This window comes from Arvicola amphibius, chromosome 11 (assembly GCF_903992535.2).
Source record: "Arvicola amphibius chromosome 11, mArvAmp1.2, whole genome shotgun sequence".
NCBI classification, from domain to species: Eukaryota; Metazoa; Chordata; class Mammalia; order Rodentia; family Cricetidae; genus Arvicola; species Arvicola amphibius.
The window spans coordinates 108,238,324-108,255,352 of record NC_052057.2 but is presented as its reverse complement, the minus strand read 5'-3'; the positions used below and the strand labels follow the sequence as shown (position 1 = coordinate 108,255,352).

The following is a 17,029-nucleotide window of genomic DNA, read 5'->3' as shown; positions in this document are numbered from 1 at the left end:
AGCCAAGCTCCTTGGGAAGTACACAAGTCTAGTAGGAGTCGTAGTCATATCCTGTCCAGGCTCCAGCAGTCACGGGTCGGGACATCCTGCTTCCAAGCTGGCTTTGATTAGCTCACATTCCTCAACAGGGATCTTGCAAGAAGTAGGCCTTTTGATTCACTTCCTCTCTGTAAGATTAAGACTGAAGACTTTCCTTGTCTGTGGTTGAGTCTGGTTCCTGGGAAAGAGTTGTCTTAATTCCCAGAGCACGGAGTAGCCATGCATATGTTAGCAATGAGGACCCCATGTGTGCCTCCCACAAGGTATGAGCACAACCAGGAGGCAAGGCAGACACCCAGGGTCAATCAGCAAAGGGGCTAACACAACTTGAATATGGAAGAACTGACGTCCACAGGAGGGAGTTAAACTGAAGAGAAAGGGTTTGCTTTCTTCAAATGGTGTTACCTGAAAGCCATGACCATGCACAGGCCTGCCACAGAGGATAGCCTGGAGTCTAATCCTTCTCGGGATCGAGATTGACAGGTTGGAGCACGATAGTTAGTTTTCAAAGCCTTTGAGAGTAACATCCAAAAATAACACTGCATTCATGTGGGCTTTTCTTATCAATTTCTTTAGAAGCAGTGGGTACTTTATAAAGAAAGACATTTGTTGGGTTGAGATCAGTGAAGTACAGGGAAGTTCAAAGGGACAGAGAATGTTAAGAAGGCAACTATCATGCTCCATGACTACCAGTGACCAAATGTCATTGATCTCATGTCGCCAAATGTGTTCAATCAAAAGAGTGAACACCAATCCCTGCTCATACTCAGATCAATCCAGTTCCTTTGTAGGTTTGGGGTATGAACTTGACTCTGGAGTGAATGGCTAAGCTTCTTTCTGGGAAATGAATTGGCAGAGAAAACTTATAAGGCAACCAACCTAGACAGCTAAGATGCCCCCATCTGTCTAAATCATTGAATAGTGTCAGAAATTTAGCCTATATTCAGTTCTGAAAATACCAGCAAGCCATCAAGGTCACCTCTGTGGGCCAAACCTGTACCCATAGGCCACTGATAGCTTAGAACTACATAGATGGTTGAATGGATGGGGGGAGGGCGGATAGATAGATAGATGATGGATAGATAGATGATAGATAGATAGATAGATAGATAGATAGATAGATAGATAGATAGATAGATGATAGATAGATAGTTCCAGGGCAGCCTGAGCTAAGAGTAAGACTTTGTCTCAAAAAAAAATGTTCATGTATGTGAATACACATTCATGTGTACACATGTATATATAGTCTCATGTCTTCATATCATGTGTATGTATTGGGAGGAGTAAGTTAAGTGGTGGCAAATGAGAAAATATGAATGAAGTAACTGAAGTAACTAGTATTGCATACTGCTTTTAAGGTCTTGCTAAGCTGCAGCCAACAGGCTTAGATTTACTCAGCAAAGAATGTTCAGGAAACAGCAACGGACACCAAGCACCTGTTGGACATTCCACATAAAGCTCATGCTGCTTCACACAGCCAGCTGGACTCCTTGGAGCTGTCTAAACTGGGTTCGTCATACTTCCTGATGGAAAGCCTTCTTCCATTACAGTCTAGAAGAATCTCCCCACCCCCAGCAGCTGCCAGCAGGTGCAATGAAGTTTGGCCTCCTCTGGATTTGCTTGTTTGTTTGTTTGTTTGTTTTTGGCTTTTCGAGACGTGGTTTCTCTGTGTAACAGCCCTGGCTGTCCTAGAACTAGCTCTTGAATACCAGGCTGGCCTCAAACTCACAGAGATCTGCCTGCCTTTGCCTCCCGAGTGCTGGGATTAAAGGCGTGCGCACCACCACCGCCTGGTCATTCTCTGACTCTTTTCGCACAGAACAAGCCACGGGCTCCACTGCAGAGGCATTGTTCTAACATCCATCAGTACTTGTTTTTCTGCTTACAGTTTCCCTTTATGATATTTGAAGATAATAAAGAGGAAGGGGTAACAATCCGGTTAATACTTTTTTTTTCTTTTTGGTTTTTCGAGACAGGGTTTCCCTGTAGCTTTGGAGCCTGTCCTGGAACTAGCTCTTGTAGACCAGGCTGGCCTCGAACTCAGAGATCCGCCTGCCTCTGCCTCCCGGTTAATACTTTTTATCTTAAGACAATAATCATCTCATGCAGAACTATAGCCCAAACTGACAACAAGGTCTCCTCTAGATTTTTCTTTGTGTGAGTGGATGGGGGAGGGGCATGTGCAGCCAAGTTCTTATTATGTTGTTCAGGCTAGCCTTAACTTCCCAGTGTTGCTCAGGCTGGCCCGGTAACCCTCCTGAGTGCTGAGATTTCAGACATATGTCACTAAGCCTATTTGTACAGTCATCCTGTCACCCACCATGAAAAGACATGGGCAGATGCTCCGAGGATGGGGCTCGATGTTCACACCTTTTTTTTTTTCATTAACCGTTCTCCATAATATACCACTTCACCTCGAAAACCATCCAGCTTGCTCTATCGGGTCAACATCCAGTGTGAAAACAGACACTATCAGAAAACAAAGTTGCTCACCACCTCCCCGAATTTCCCTGGCGTTCTTAGAAGCTGGAAATGAAACCAGGTGATACTTAATAATAGATACAAGCACTGAGAACTGGGTATCGGCACCCACAATATGCAAGGACTTTGGGGCGCTCTTAATGATTGCTTGGGTTTTAAAAGATGTCTGGGGAGGCATACCCCATTCTCTCCTCAAGGGTTTTTTACTCTAATGTAGGGGTTTCCCCTTCAAATTGGGCTCCTACACCCGTCAAGGGGTTTCTTTTTTCTTCTCCTTCCTTTCTCTCCTTTCCGAGGTATGGAGATTGAACCCATGGCCTTGTGCATGCTAGGCAAGCACTGTACCACTGAACTCCCCCAGCCCTTTCCTTCCTGTGTATTTTGAGAAAGGATCTTGTTAAGCTACCTAAACTGGCCTTCTGCTCTCTCTAGCACAGACAGGCTTTGAACATGAGGTCCCCTGCCTCAGTCTCCCGGGCAGATAGAACTATAGGCCTTCACCACTCGCTTATAAAGGGGGTAGGAGAAGGAAACACCTTCCAGAGATCTTGTCAATACCTAGCTGATGGAGGTTTTCTTAGCTAACAGGGGGAAGAATTTGCACATCTCTCCTTCTCTAGAGCACCCGTTCTCGGTGAATGTTATCAGCTTACAGTCTTAGGGTGCAGCATGTGGCCAGCACGATTTCTCCTAGATAAGGAGTAAGTTATTACTTTTCAGCACCTGCTATCATTAATCTGATCTGAATCACACAGAAAACCAACTGAGTCACTTCTGGCAGGAAGCATGAGGCGGTGCAGAAGAAAGCTAGCAATATTTCATTCATAAAAGCCCATGTTGGAACCAGAAGTTCTAAGCCACAAATTGCCAGAGTAATGTGTCAGCTTCCTCCTGGCCAAGCAATACTCCAGAGGTTTCCAGAAGTGGAAAGGAAAGAAAAGTGAAGCTTTTATTCACTTAAATTTTGATTCATCTTTCCACGCTGTAATTCTAGGAAGCCATGGTGTCTTTTCTGCATATTCTGGCTATAAATATTAATGGGTCTGTGTGCATCATACTATGACTATGTTCAATGTGGCAACAAAATCAGAACAGAACATACACACCGATAAATGACTGTCTCTCCCCGTCCCCCACACGCACCCAGTTTGGTTTTTTGAGACAGGGTTTCTTTGTGTAACAGCTTTGGTTGTCAAAGAACTAGCTCTTGTAAACCAGGCTGGCCTTGAACTCACAAAGATCTGCCTGTCTCTACCTCCTGAGTGCTGGAGTGCTGGAGTGCTGGGATTAAAGGTGTGCACCACCACTGCCCAGCACTTTTTTGTTTGTTTGTTTGTTTGTTTGTTTTGAGATGGGCCTTTCTACATACCATAGACCTGGCTGTCCTGAAACTCACAACGTAGACCAGGCTGACCTCAAATTCATAGAGATCCTCCTGACTCTGCCTCCTGAATAGTGGGTTAAAAAATGGGCATAATACCTGGCAGTTACTGTCTTCTTAGAGAGACTAAAATGAATGCTGTGTGGGTAAGACATGGGGAAAGAGACCAGCATCCACACAGAAGAAGGCTCTAGAGAAACTGGGACCAGGCTGCTGGAGGTCAAGGTGCAAACACTGGAACCTTGCTTCTTGTAGGGCAAACCCAATGCTAACAAGGAAGCCTGACAGGCACATCAGCTAAACGCAGACAAAGTAGCAACACACTCAACAGTTGTTCATGTGTTAGAAGTAAAGCTGGGGGCAATGCGTGAGAGGCTCCATCGAGACTGAGTGGAGAATCCAGAATACCTGCTGCTGTGATCTGGTGTTTGGGAACTTCATGCATCCTTGAAATGTAGGTACCAATGTATGCTTTTGGGGGGAGCTTCAGACGGGTGATGCGAACATGAGATTTGAGTCGACAGGGATGGGATTAATGTCCTTATGAAAGAGGCCACAAGGGACTACTTGTCTGCCTCCTTCCCACCACATGAGGCCATCAAGAGGGGGTTCCATCTATAAACCAGAATGTGGGTCCTTGCTACAGCCTTAATCTTGGAGATCCCAGTCTATAAAACTGTAAGAAATAAATTTCTATTGTTCATAAATCACTCAGCCCAAGGTGTTTTGTTATAGTGTCCACTGACCATAATACGGACTTTAGAAAAGGTTTATAATGAAATAATCCAGCAGGGTAGGCAGAGTTGGCAGTAACTGGCAGCTGTGAGGGAACCATGATACCTGCCTTCCGTGTAAGTGGGAGGAGCCAATACGCACACAGACTGTGCCTCCATCAGCGAGGTTGCCAACATCTGGGTATCGCCATCACTTGCTTGTGCAGTAACTCCCAAGCTGAGGCTGAAATCAAGTGGTACAAAGACTTTTCTCCAGGACAGGATGCTCAGCTGCCATCCGTGTCAAGTCAGCTCTCAGCCCCAAAGAGTTCCAAGTGAACTCGACAACTGAGAATTGCCAGGAAAAGCCACGTTCTTGTGGCTAACCACTAACAAAAACTTTCCCTGACAGTTTTCCTGCCTTAAGCACTCAACTGGCTCTGGCCTGGGACCACGAGGAATTAAAGGCCCATCAAAGAGATCTCTGCACTCTTCCTCCTCCACCTCCCTTCCCTTTCCTTCCTGTACAACTCGGTCCAAGAGGCATTAGGTGGTGCTAAAAACATGATCTCTGCAGAGGGTTGGGAGGGGCCACCGTGAGTCAGAGCAAGGTGGACAAGGGACAGAGGTAACATTTACAGGGTCTCTTTCCTAAGAGAGGTAAACAGAATGGGGGGTGGGCACAGTGATCACCTAGAAATGAATAATGGTACATAATTTGATGAAGAAAACAGGAGTTTGGCTCCATGGTGTGGCTAGAGAGGTCAAACAAATAACATATTGAGGGTATCAAGAAGCTGCATATATGGGAAGGGAAGCTGGAAACGTGGAAAGAGAAAAGGTGTTTTGAAGAACACGTCCTCTGAACAAAACAGCCGCCATCTGCATCGGACCAAGCGGTACTGGCTTGCAGAAGACCATCACCAGAGGGTATGTTGACTGTTCCCTCAGAGAAATAGGGAGTGGGGAAGGTCACTGAACCCTCATCTGAGAGTCTCACTACTCCGCCTTGCCCGTCCCTGGCATTTGTATGCAATACTGTGCACAGCCTCCAGGTCTGCAGTCTCTAGAATACACAGGCCAGGGAAGGTTAACCAAAGGGGGAACTCTATTTATGCAGTTAGTTATGAGGAAGCAATCATCCAAGCTAGATAAAGACTTTTCAGTGCGGCATCTTTGGGGTCAATATGCAACCCTGCACCCGTGCTCTGTAAATAAGTTCAACAAGCTCATGGGCTCCCCAGGGTGACCTTGGTGAACTGTACTTTGATTTGACTGTGGAAGCTTATAAAGGGGGTGGGTGGGTGGGAATTGTTTGTCTCCCCAGGGAAGGAATTCGTACGACAAATGCGAGGAGCTCTATTAAATCAGAATTAAAAGATGCCTGGGTGGGTAAACGATCTGAGTTTGGATCCTGAGAACCTGAGTTAAAATGTAGATGCAGTAGTGTGCATTTGTATTCCTGGCACCCCAACATTAAGAGATCGAAGGGAGACACACAGGGAAGCCTGCAGACTGGCTAGCCTGGGCTACACAGCCCAGGTGCGGGAACAAGAGCCTGCTCAACAAGGTGAAAGGTGAGAACTGATTCCTGAAAGGTATCAACTGACCTCCAAATGCACACCATGACATGGGCACACTCACAGTCTCTCTCTTACACACACACACACACACACACACACACACACACACCAGTGTTTGAAAAATATCTCTGCATGAACCCATGTTTCCTAGATAGATAGATAGATAGATAGATAGATGATAGATAGATGATAGATAGATAGATGATAGATAGATAGATAGATGATAGATAGATAGATAGATGATAGAGATAGATAGATAGATAGATAGATAGATAGATAGATAGATAGAGATAGATAGATGACAGAGAGATAAATAAGACAGACATACAGGTAGATGTTGAAAATTCTGTCCATTGAGGCTGCTTGTGAGCACTAATAATCCAATATTGATTCGCATGAGGTTGGAGGTTGGAAACATTCTGAGAAATGTCTGAGGAAGACATGGCTAGGCCATCTCATGGTATGAGCATCACAGAGTAGACTTAGAAAGAAACCAAAGATGGTTACAGTGTCACACTGGGTGGTATCTTATGGAACCACCTTACATGTGGTCTGTCATTGCATGGTTGTAACTGGTTGTGATCAAGGAAACCAAGCCCACCCACAAAGAAGATGGACAGAATTGTCTGTAGTCGTCAACCCTGAGTCATGGTGACCATCACTGCCAGGAAGAAAGCCAGCATCCCAAAAGGTGTTGGTAGAACACATCCCCCAAATAAGATGGATTTAACTCTAGCTTTTGAAGGTCCAGTTATTGAATTGAAGACACAGAAGGCACATGTGTGCACTCTACCAGGGTCTATGCCACATTTGGCCAAGAAGCAGCCCTCCAATGGAAAAAAAATTGATGGGGAAGCTCAACCAATCACATCTGGTTAGGGTGTGGCCGCCTGGAGCCCAGGTAGAAATACCGGGAGATGCAGGTGCGTGGTCTCTCTCTGCCGGACCATTTTGGATTTCAGACCTCCCACTCTTGTAGCGTGAGTTCCCCCTTTTTCAACTATTAAAATATAACTGTTATTCTTGAGCTGGTCTGGTTATTTATCGTATCGACCTAATTCGTCAGCAAAAAATAAATAAAGAATGTATACAATAAATCAAGACTAGGCAGATTGAGAGGCAAGGAGCCCTGGTACCCACTGAGAAATAACAAGCACCACCTAAGTTTGGCATCCTCACAGTGGACACTCTAACAGCTCTGTCGCGGAAATCCTCCTGCCACAGGCATAAAGCAGGTGCTCTGCATGACACCTGGGCTCAGGATGTGGCTGTCACTCACCTGGAGCAGTTTTGTAGCAGGGAGTTCTGGAAGGCAGCGATGGGGCGTTCTTGGCCCTGGGGCTGGGTACGCTCTGTGCCGCTTGTCTCTGTCGCTTCAGCTCCTCTTCCCTTTCCTGGGCTGCTCGGATCTCTTCTTCGATCATGGACAAAGTCCGCTGCTTCCTGGACCTCAGTTTGAAGGGCCCAACCATGACATCAGACTCTTGCGTGGCCAGGAGGGAGGCTGTGCTTCTCAGCTCGGCTGCCTCTGAATACTTGCTGAAGTAGCCTCCTTCGGGCCTGCTCTCTTCCATGTTGACTGGCCCGCTGGGCTGTACGGCGGCCAATGGCTGGGAGGGCCCCTTTTCCCTGAGTGCCTTGTCCTCCACGGGGAGGATCTTTGGTAACACATCCCTTTTCTCTTGAACAGGAGAGGACACCTGAGGTGGCGCAAACATGCTCTGGGGTTTCCCGGTGCCAGAAGCTGGGCTTTCGGCTTCCTCGGCTGTTGCTTTGGGTCCCTGCTGTTCTGGCTCCTCCTTGCTGGTGTACGGTGCAGCCTCATCTACCTGCTCAGCTATGGCTTGTTGGATGGCATTCTGCACCAGAAGCCCAGCCTGATACTCCAAGGGGTCATCGACTGATGGGGAATCTCCCAGTGTGGAAGAAGGAGAATAGAAACCGTGGTCGCTGAAGGACTTGGAGACTCCTTCTCGGCCCTCTGAGGGGTTGTCTGTTTGGGGAGTCTGGAGCAGAGGGAAGTCAGCCAGAGAGTTTTCCTGAAGGGCACTGGGTGTCTCGTTGGAAGTTCCACTGTCACTAATGTTATCCATGCTGAAGTCATTGGACAGAGTCTCCAGGACCGTGGTGTCCTGAGACCTCACAGACAGCTCGTCCACACCTGAGTCCAGCTCCTCTTGGGTCAAAGACACGTTGACAGATCTTGAAAACTGGTCCAAAATCCCATGATCTTCGTCCTTGACTACAGTAAGAACAGCCCGGGCGCTCGTGAACTCCCCTTCCTCTGCCCACAATTTAGACAAGGGCCCACGTTTGGAAGGCTCACTGTACGGCCCTTCCTTTCCCTGAGTGGCAGTGCTACCCGGGCCTGCCCCTGGAGACTGGCTCTCAGATACACAGGACCCTCTCGGCCCCTTGGCTGCCTGGGTGCTGCAGTCTTCCAGAGGTCCCCCAAGGGTTGCTGGTCGCAAGATGGTTGGCGGCTTATCTGAGGTGAGGGATCCAAGAGGTCTGTAGAACGGCTTGATGGAGAAGAGCCGTGGTGTGCTCTGGCCCTTGGCCAACGTTTGCCGGGAATTCTCCATCAGCTGGAACTGCTTGCGTGCCGCAGAGAAGTCAATCTGCTCGGTGACCACATCCTCTTTGGTGCGTTCAATGCCGTCTAGGTGTTCGTGAGAAGCTGGAGCTGTGCAGAGCTGGGACAGGGGCGGTTGCTGCTGTTGCTGCAGCTGCTGTTGTTGTTGCTGCAGCTGTTGCTGCAGCTGTAGCTGTTCCTGCTGTGCCCTTCTCTCTTTGCGCTCCTTGTACTTTCTGTGCGACTCCAGATGTTCCTCGTCCAGCTGTTCCTCAATAGTTTTTTCCTGGGGGGGATTCCACCACTTGGCAGCAATGCCTGGATTCTTCTTCACGGCCTGACTCCGAATGAGCTCCCGCCGCTCCTTCTCCAGCTCGAGCATCTCTTCGGAGGGCCTCACTTTCCGCACGCAGAACTGCTCCCTCTCATGTTCATCCTCCTCGAAGAGTTTGGAGGGTTTCTTGTCCTCGTGGAAGGCACGCAGCTCAAACTTGGCCTCCTTCTTCAGCGTGGTGAGCGTGAACTCTCCGTCTCGGGAGGAGCAGTGCGAGCTGGTAGAGGAGCTGGGACTGGCAGGGGCTTGCAGGCCATCCCCCAGCATGCTTTGGGGCTGGTCAGTGGCGTGCCCATTGGCTCTTTCTCCTTCAGCCATGGTGTCAGAAGGGCTTCTGCTGAGCTCAATGTGAGGAGGCACCTGCCTGCCAGATGCTTTCTCAGTGGGTTCGGCCTGAGTAGCTGAAGGGGTAGGTGTATAGGCAGGTGAGCCCAGGCTGCTCACCAGTATGGCCGCGCCAGGCTCTGGGGAGGAGATTCCGTTGTAAGTTCCATCCACAGAGGAGTCACAGCAATTGGCCTCCAGCACCTCATCTAGATATCGGATCTCTCTGACAACATCATTATCTAAGGACTCGTGGTGATCAGCGAGGAGGCCATTGTGTGAGGGCGAATATAAGGGGGAAGAGTGGTCCTTGGAATGGGGGGTAGAGGTGACTCCAGGCACACTTTTACATTCTGCCACAGACACCTCAAGTTCCATGTTTTTGTGATCTGGGGAGGGAGAGCTGGCAGCAGGCTCCGGGCGAATGTCACCACAGTCGTCCTGCTTGCTTCTCAGCTGGTTAGCATCCTCAGAAAGCTGGGGAGGCTTCTAGAAGAGAAAACACAAGGATGGTGAAATGCCCATTTCTGGATAGAGATGCACAGAGCTTCACTCATAAGTAACGCAGAGAAGGGGCTGGAGAGATGGCTCCGCAGTTAAGAACACTGGCTGCTCTTCCAGAGGTCCTGAGTTCAATTCCCAGCAACCATACGGTGGCTTACAACCATCTATAGTGGGAGCGAATACTCTCTTCTGTCATAAAAGTGTACATAAATAGAGCACTCATGTACATAACATAAATAAATAAAAAAGTAAGTAACACATAGGAAACAGGAACAAACAGCAGCATATACTTTTTCTTTTGAATAGAGATCTCTCTTCCAATAATCTTTTAAATATCCATTCTGTGTGGTGACATGTAGCTCTCCTGGTTAGTTTAAACTATCAAGTTGATATAGCCTAGATCATCTGAGAGGAGAGCCAGAATTACAGAATTTGCCTGTGGGCATGTCTAGGAGGGATTATCTTGTCGATTAATTGAAAAGTAGTTCCAGCTAGCTGTTCTGGGACCACCACATGCACACTGAGGTATGCAAGCATGCAGATGCGCACACACACACGCACAAAGAAAAACATTATCTGAAATAAAAACTAAGGTAAAAGACATAACATAGTTAATGTACAGCCATTATAGACGATCACGGGCTTCTGACCAGACTATTTCTAGGCACCCCCAAGTATATCAAGAAGGTCTTTCTGTGGAACTACTTTTCTTCTCAAAGACTTATAATTCTTGGTAGGATGAAGTGCAACTATTTTGGGATAAGAAACCTTAGGACTCTTTCCATATTCTACACCGGAAAGCAGTAGATCCCTTTCCTGGCTTCTCACAAGCTGCAGTTCCCCACCACCAAGGCTACAATTGACCAAATATATTACAAGCACCATGACCAAGGCCTCCAGGACTGCATAACACAACCCTCCTTAGCTACCTGAAGCTGTGAAGCACTACTGGCCAGTGGCATGGTCACTCCAGTTTCTGAAATGTTTCTACATGGTATCACAGTCTGTGGTTAATAAGAACATGGGGTCTTGCGTTTTTCATAGAACATCACATTTTCCTATGTTGTCGCGTCTGCGTAGTCTTGTTATCTGGCTGCTCATCTGTTACTCTGAGTTTTTTTATTATCTATTAATATATATACATATATATATATATACATGTATACATACATATATATGTACACACACACACACACACACACACACACAGAGCCAGTTATCTGTGGGTTTGAGGCCAGCTTGGTCTATAAAGAGTTCTAAGACAGTCAAGGCTACACAGAGAAATTCTGTCTCAAAAAAAAGTTCTTTTTTGGGGAGGGTATACAAAACAATGCCTTTGATTACGACATGTTCACACACATCTATTATTGTCCCTTGGTTTCATTTACCCCTTCCTTCATCCCACTAGAATCACCAATGCTTTTATTATTTTCTGTTGCTGTTGCTGTTTGCTTTGTTTCTCCAGACAGGGTTCCTGTGTATAACCCTGGCTGTCCTAGAACTCATAATGTAGACCATGCTGACTTTGAACTCATAGATCTGCCTGCCTCTGCCCTCAGCTTCTGGGATTAAAGGCCACCACTTGGATCATCATGAATTGGAGGTTCTTTCACCTTTAGAATGAGGCAGAATGCCTGTCAATACCGGTTTTACTGCCACCTTCCTTTATTTTATGCCAGTGGGGGCTTTGGGCCTGCTATACAAATGCTACAACCAAGCTGCATCCTTGGCTTGTCACTGACATTTTAATGCCATTAAAACAAAGCCATGTTTCATAAGGTGGATGTCAGCACCTCCTACTCCTATCTTTAGGAATTACAGAAACATACTGAGGATAAGCACTTGTCTAGCATGCACGGGACCCCCTGGGGTTCACTGGGATGCTGGAGTTGTTTTTTTTTTTTTTTTTTTTAATCTAGAAATTTTCAATGCAGAAACTTAGTGGCAGACATTCAATTCAAGTAAGTGTGGGCCGAAGCTGGCTCACTCCATGGAACGTGATTACAGAATGAACAGAGCAACCGGGGAAGGTGCTGGAAGGTGCGAGTCACTTCCGACTTCCAGCCTCGGCAAGCCAGTGATTAACTACAGGAAAAGCAGAGTGTCCCTTCTCTCTCTAACTTTAGGAAGGAAAAGTGGAAAGTAATAGGAAGCTAGTGGGAACACAAGAAAGTTAAAAAAAGAAAACAAAAACCATGGCTCTGAAACACCTCAGAACAATTGCCAAGGAAGACACTGTAGTATAAAGGAAGAGAAACAGAAGGCATTTACTCAGTGATGCTCATTAAACAGGCAGGGAATGTATTTGGCAGAGTCTGACGAAATGAGAGGCAACCCTAGGCCCTGGGTGACAAGCCCTTTCCTGAAGAAAAGCTGGACTTCCCACGCTGCCCGTGAAGCCACGAGTTTATTCCAGAGTTTTCATAGAGTGAGGCCAAATGAAGCCCTTGACTCCACTGGCGCCCTATCAGTCTCTAAAACAGGGGTGCCCGGCCCGTCTTCCACAGCACTTTCAAGGAACTGGATTTTTGGCTCCTGCATCAGCCCTGTCCTTTTCTCCTAAGCACTTCAAAGCTCAACAGTGCCAAGCTGATCCACTGACAGCTCTTTCGAGAGCCCAGAAACCGTGTCTAGATCACAAAGGAATCCTTCACGAACTAGAAGCAGCCAGATATGAAATGTTGAAAGCCTGAAAAGAGCACTTGGCAGTATGTTTTTGCCATGTCAAAAATAATATATATGGGCTTTGAGTTAGAAATGACAACACAAGTTCTATGTCTTCTGTTAAACTGATTTAAGAAAAAAAAAATAGGGGTTTGAAATGGCTCAGTCAGTATGGTGTTTACATGAAGACCTGAGTTTTGCCCCAGAACCCATGTAAGAAAACCAGCTGTGGTAGCCCGTGCTTGTAATTCCTGTGCTGGGGATGAAGACGTGGGAGGACCCTGGGACCAGCCAGCCAGCCTGGTCTAATTTAAGAATCCCAGGGAGCCACTCAAAAATCAAAGGACACAGGAATTTGACCTCGGGTCTTCAAATATATTTTCATTCTCTCTCTCTCTCTCTCTCTCTCTCTCTCTCTCTCTCTCTCTCTCTCACACACACACACACACACACACACGCACGCACACCACACATACACACACACACACACACACACACCCAAACATATACCTAAATGATAACTAGGCATGGTGTGGTGGTTCGTCCCTATAACCCCAGAATTTGAGAGACCGAGGCAGGAAGACTGCCAAGAGTTTGAAGACAATCTGTGTTACAGAGTATGACCTCACCTCAAAACAATAAAAGTCACTTAAACATACTGGTTAAATGGGCAGACAAGATAAAATACGAGCCACCAAGCCTGATGACCCGAGTTCAATCCCTGGGGCCTGCATGGAGGAAGGGAAGTGCCAATTCTTGACAAACTGTCCTCCCAGTTCCACACAACACCAACGATGGAAGAGGACCCCACCTCACAAAATGATAAAACATAACTTTCAAAACCATTGCTTAACAATCAAAATTTGAAGGCCAGGTGTGGCAGTACACGCCTGTAATCCCAGCACTAGCTAGGCAGAGGCAGGTGGGGGAGCTCTGAGAGCTTGCGGTCGGTCTGTTCTACATAGCAAGTTCCAGCACAGTCAGGGCTACACAGAGAAATCCCGCCTAGAAAATCAACAACAACAAAATCTAAGTTTGGGCCGATGGTATAGCTTGCCAAGATTGCTTTCCAATACTTTTTTTTTTTTTTTTTTTTTTTTTTAACTTCACACTAGAAGGCATAAACAAGGAAAGGTTTTCCTTCCTGCGAGTTACAGGACGCCCAATCGTTTTCTTTCCACACACTCAAGAGATTTTCTTCCTGACTGATGCTCAATTCCATCCCTTCAGGGAACGGAAAGTTCGGCACCAACGGTGACGGTGACGAAAGAGCAAGGGCCCCAGGCCTGACACAATCGAAGCCACCAGCAACTGCACCGGGTAAAGGAGAACTGGCGAAGGAATCCAGATTGCAGGAGTCTGGGCTTGACGTCACGAAATGACGTCTCGTTTAAGCTGGCCAATGTGCACCCTGCTCCCTTTGAAGATAAGGGAAGAACCAGAATTTTCTCCAGGCTTCAGATAAAACGCACGTCCGTGACACTGGCAGAGAAAGCCTGTCAGAGGTGATCTCTAACGGAGTAAGGAGAAGCGGAAAACCACCCGTGTGGGTTTCTGAGGTCGAATGTAGGGTGCAAAGGGCTTGTGGGCGATCTTTTGCCGGCCCCAGACAACCCTCCAGGTGGAGTCTTAATACCTGGCTTCCAGCTGGCTTCCCAGAATAGCCAGCAGCTGGTGAGGATGTCTCCAATTGACTCTGGAATTCGTGGGCAAAGACAATATAATATAATGCAGCTGTGTGCTTCTGAAACGCATTTAAGTTGTATTCCAGGGGGCAGACTGCCTTCCTAACTGAGGCTAGAAACTGAAGGAGTGGTCACCCAGACATTCAGAAGTCCCACACTCCAAAGGTGGCTTCCTCCAGTATTTCCAGCTTCCTTTAGTCCTGCAGACTCCGAAGGATTTGCTAGTTGGCATAATTAAAATGAGAAATGGGTTTCTATTAGTGAAATCAGTGGCTTGCTATTAGTATACTGAATGTTAGAAATGGGTGAACTGGGCACTCAGGAGGCAGAGGCAGAACAGTCTCTGTGAGATCGAGGTCACCCTGAGTTCCAGGACAGGTTCCAAAGCTAGGCAGAGAAACTGTCTCCAAAAAAAAACCAAAAAAAGAAAAAGAAAAAAGAAAAGGAGGAGGAGGAGGAGGAGGAGGAAGAAGAAGAGGAGAAAGAGGAGGAGGAGATGTTTGAATCTCCATCTGGGAAGAAGCCACCATCTGTGGTTGGAGACTCCCCTGACCCTTGCATGAAGAGTGTGAGCCCCAGGTTGATCTTGACTTGCAGAGATTCAGAGTTGCTAGTTTCTGAGGTCTGAGAACTAAAAGTCTGGTTTCCAATCTTGGGTTCAGAGAACATGGGGTGTTTAATGTGGTAACAAAATCCTTCCTATGCAAAAGTACAACATCCCCTTGTATGAGAGTTCCAGATCAGGATTTTATAGCTATTTTTATGTTGTTTGCTTAATAAATGTCAGTGTGAGTCCTGGAATTTGGCTCCAGACCTGCTTTTAATATAACCAAGTAACCCTCTTTGCATCTAAAGCTGCCAGTATTTATATATATATATAAAAAGGTTCAACAGTCAAGCAAATTAGTTTAAGAGAATTTACAACTCCAAAATTTAGGTCCGGAGTCAGTCTTGAGTCTTCCAGGAAGGATTCTGTCGGGCACTTACTTTCTGCGAGCCAACTGAGCTTTTCTGAAGATGCAGCCCCTTGATGAGCAGGGCTACCATATCTCTCAAACACTTTGTGCGAATTAAGCTTAGAAAAAAGGTATTCAATATGCGTTATGAAAATGTAAAATGGGGAATGTAAATGTAAAAAACTGTTGATATTTAAGCAATTTTACACCAAAGCACAAATGACCAATATTAACTTCTTTCTTGAAAGAGACTGGCTTTCTTGAGAAGAGAATGGCACTGGATTATGATTTTCAGAACAAAACTGATGACATCAAGAGATTAAAGGATCGATCTAGACCTGTTAGGCCAAGAGTACTTCCATCCTCCCAAATCCTAACCCACTTCGGATCCTTAAATGTTTATCTGTAGTTCAAAGCTAAAACAACTGGGAAATGTTATTTGTTGCTAAAGCCAAAAGAAAATTTTCATAAACTATCCTTAAAAGTCAAATCCTGTGAGCTGGAGGGATGGCTTAGCAGTTAGGGGCACTTACTGTTCCTGCAGAGGAGCCTAGTTCAGTTCCCACACCCAGATAAGATGTCCACAATGTTCTGGAACTCTGTTCCAGGGGACCTGATACCCTTCTGGCTCCCATGGACACCTACATTCCCACGCACATACCCACACATGAACAGACTTAAGTATACACAATTAATTAAAAACAAAATTAATACCCAGCAATTGGGAGGTGGGGCAGTCTGCATTTCAAGTTCTAGGGCAGTCAGAGCTACATAATGAAAGAGACCCTGTCTCTAAACAAACAAAAACAAAATTATTATTTTTTTTTTTAAAGAAGAATCAAATCTGGGGCTGGAGAAATGACTCAGCAGTTAAGAACTCTGACTGTTCTCCCAGAAGACGCGGTTCAATTCCCAGCACCCACAAGGCAGTTTACAACTGTCTGAAAATCCAGTTCCAAGGGATCTGACACCTTCACACCAATTCATATAAAATGAAGTTAAATAAAATCATTTTTAAAAAAAGAATCAAATATTGAAGTTGAATGGGATGCAGTGGGGAGTGTGGCTTGCTGGCACAGGGAAAGCACTGGGTTGGACCCCTCCCCAGGTATATAGGAAACACCAGTACAAGGATAACTAGCATGAAATAGAACCTGCCCATCCTCAGTGCTTAAGTAGCCACGGAACTGTTGCCTTGAGTGCGGTCATGCAGCAATCCTGTTCTGTTCTGTGGGCACCCCGAGGGCCACATAATTAACATCAGTCCTAGCAAGCCACAACATACACTCATGCCTGTTCTCAGCTGACACGCGGAAGACTCGCCAGGGACTCTGTTTTAAGTTGGAAAGGAAATTTTACTATTTTATGATTTTGGAATTAAGAGGTTTAGAGAAATAGTAGAGACATTTCCCTACGATCCCATCTGGTTAGTAAACGTCACAGCTCTTCTTAATTTTATCCCAGTGTGTCAAAAGGTGTTCTCTCGACTGGACAGGAGGCTTCCGGAATGACCGTGGGAAAGGTCACAAAGAAATGGGTAGGGTGAAAGAGTATTTGTTTGGTTTTGTCCTAGCTTGAATCTCCTAGGGTTAAATTGGCTCAGACTTTGGCCTTAAAAGTCACTACTTCCTTCTTTATTCAGTCAAAGGCAGACCCCCTGGAGGAAGCTCTTGCCCTTGGGTTAATGCTAACTCTGCTTCTGCTGACTTCTCAGGGATAAGATGACCACAGCTCCTACCCATACCACAGTCGACGGTACACATAAGATCCTAGAAGCCTGTCTAGTCTGT

General features: G+C 46.3%; 1 protein-coding gene across 5 annotated transcripts in view; it reads right to left on the bottom strand.

Annotated features, from left to right (window-relative positions):
* Nucleotides 1–17,029, bottom strand: part of Palm2akap2 (PALM2 and AKAP2 fusion) — a 437,218-nt gene that overhangs the window by 23,139 nt on the left and 397,050 nt on the right. For all 5 annotated transcript variants that reach the window (XM_038347003.2, XM_038347004.2, XM_038347005.2 and 2 more), the window contains one exon: nucleotides 7,477–9,919. In XM_038347003.2, the coding sequence (XP_038202931.1) occupies nucleotides 7,477–9,919 (2,443 nt within the window). The remainder of the gene's footprint in view (nucleotides 1–7,476; nucleotides 9,920–17,029) is intronic.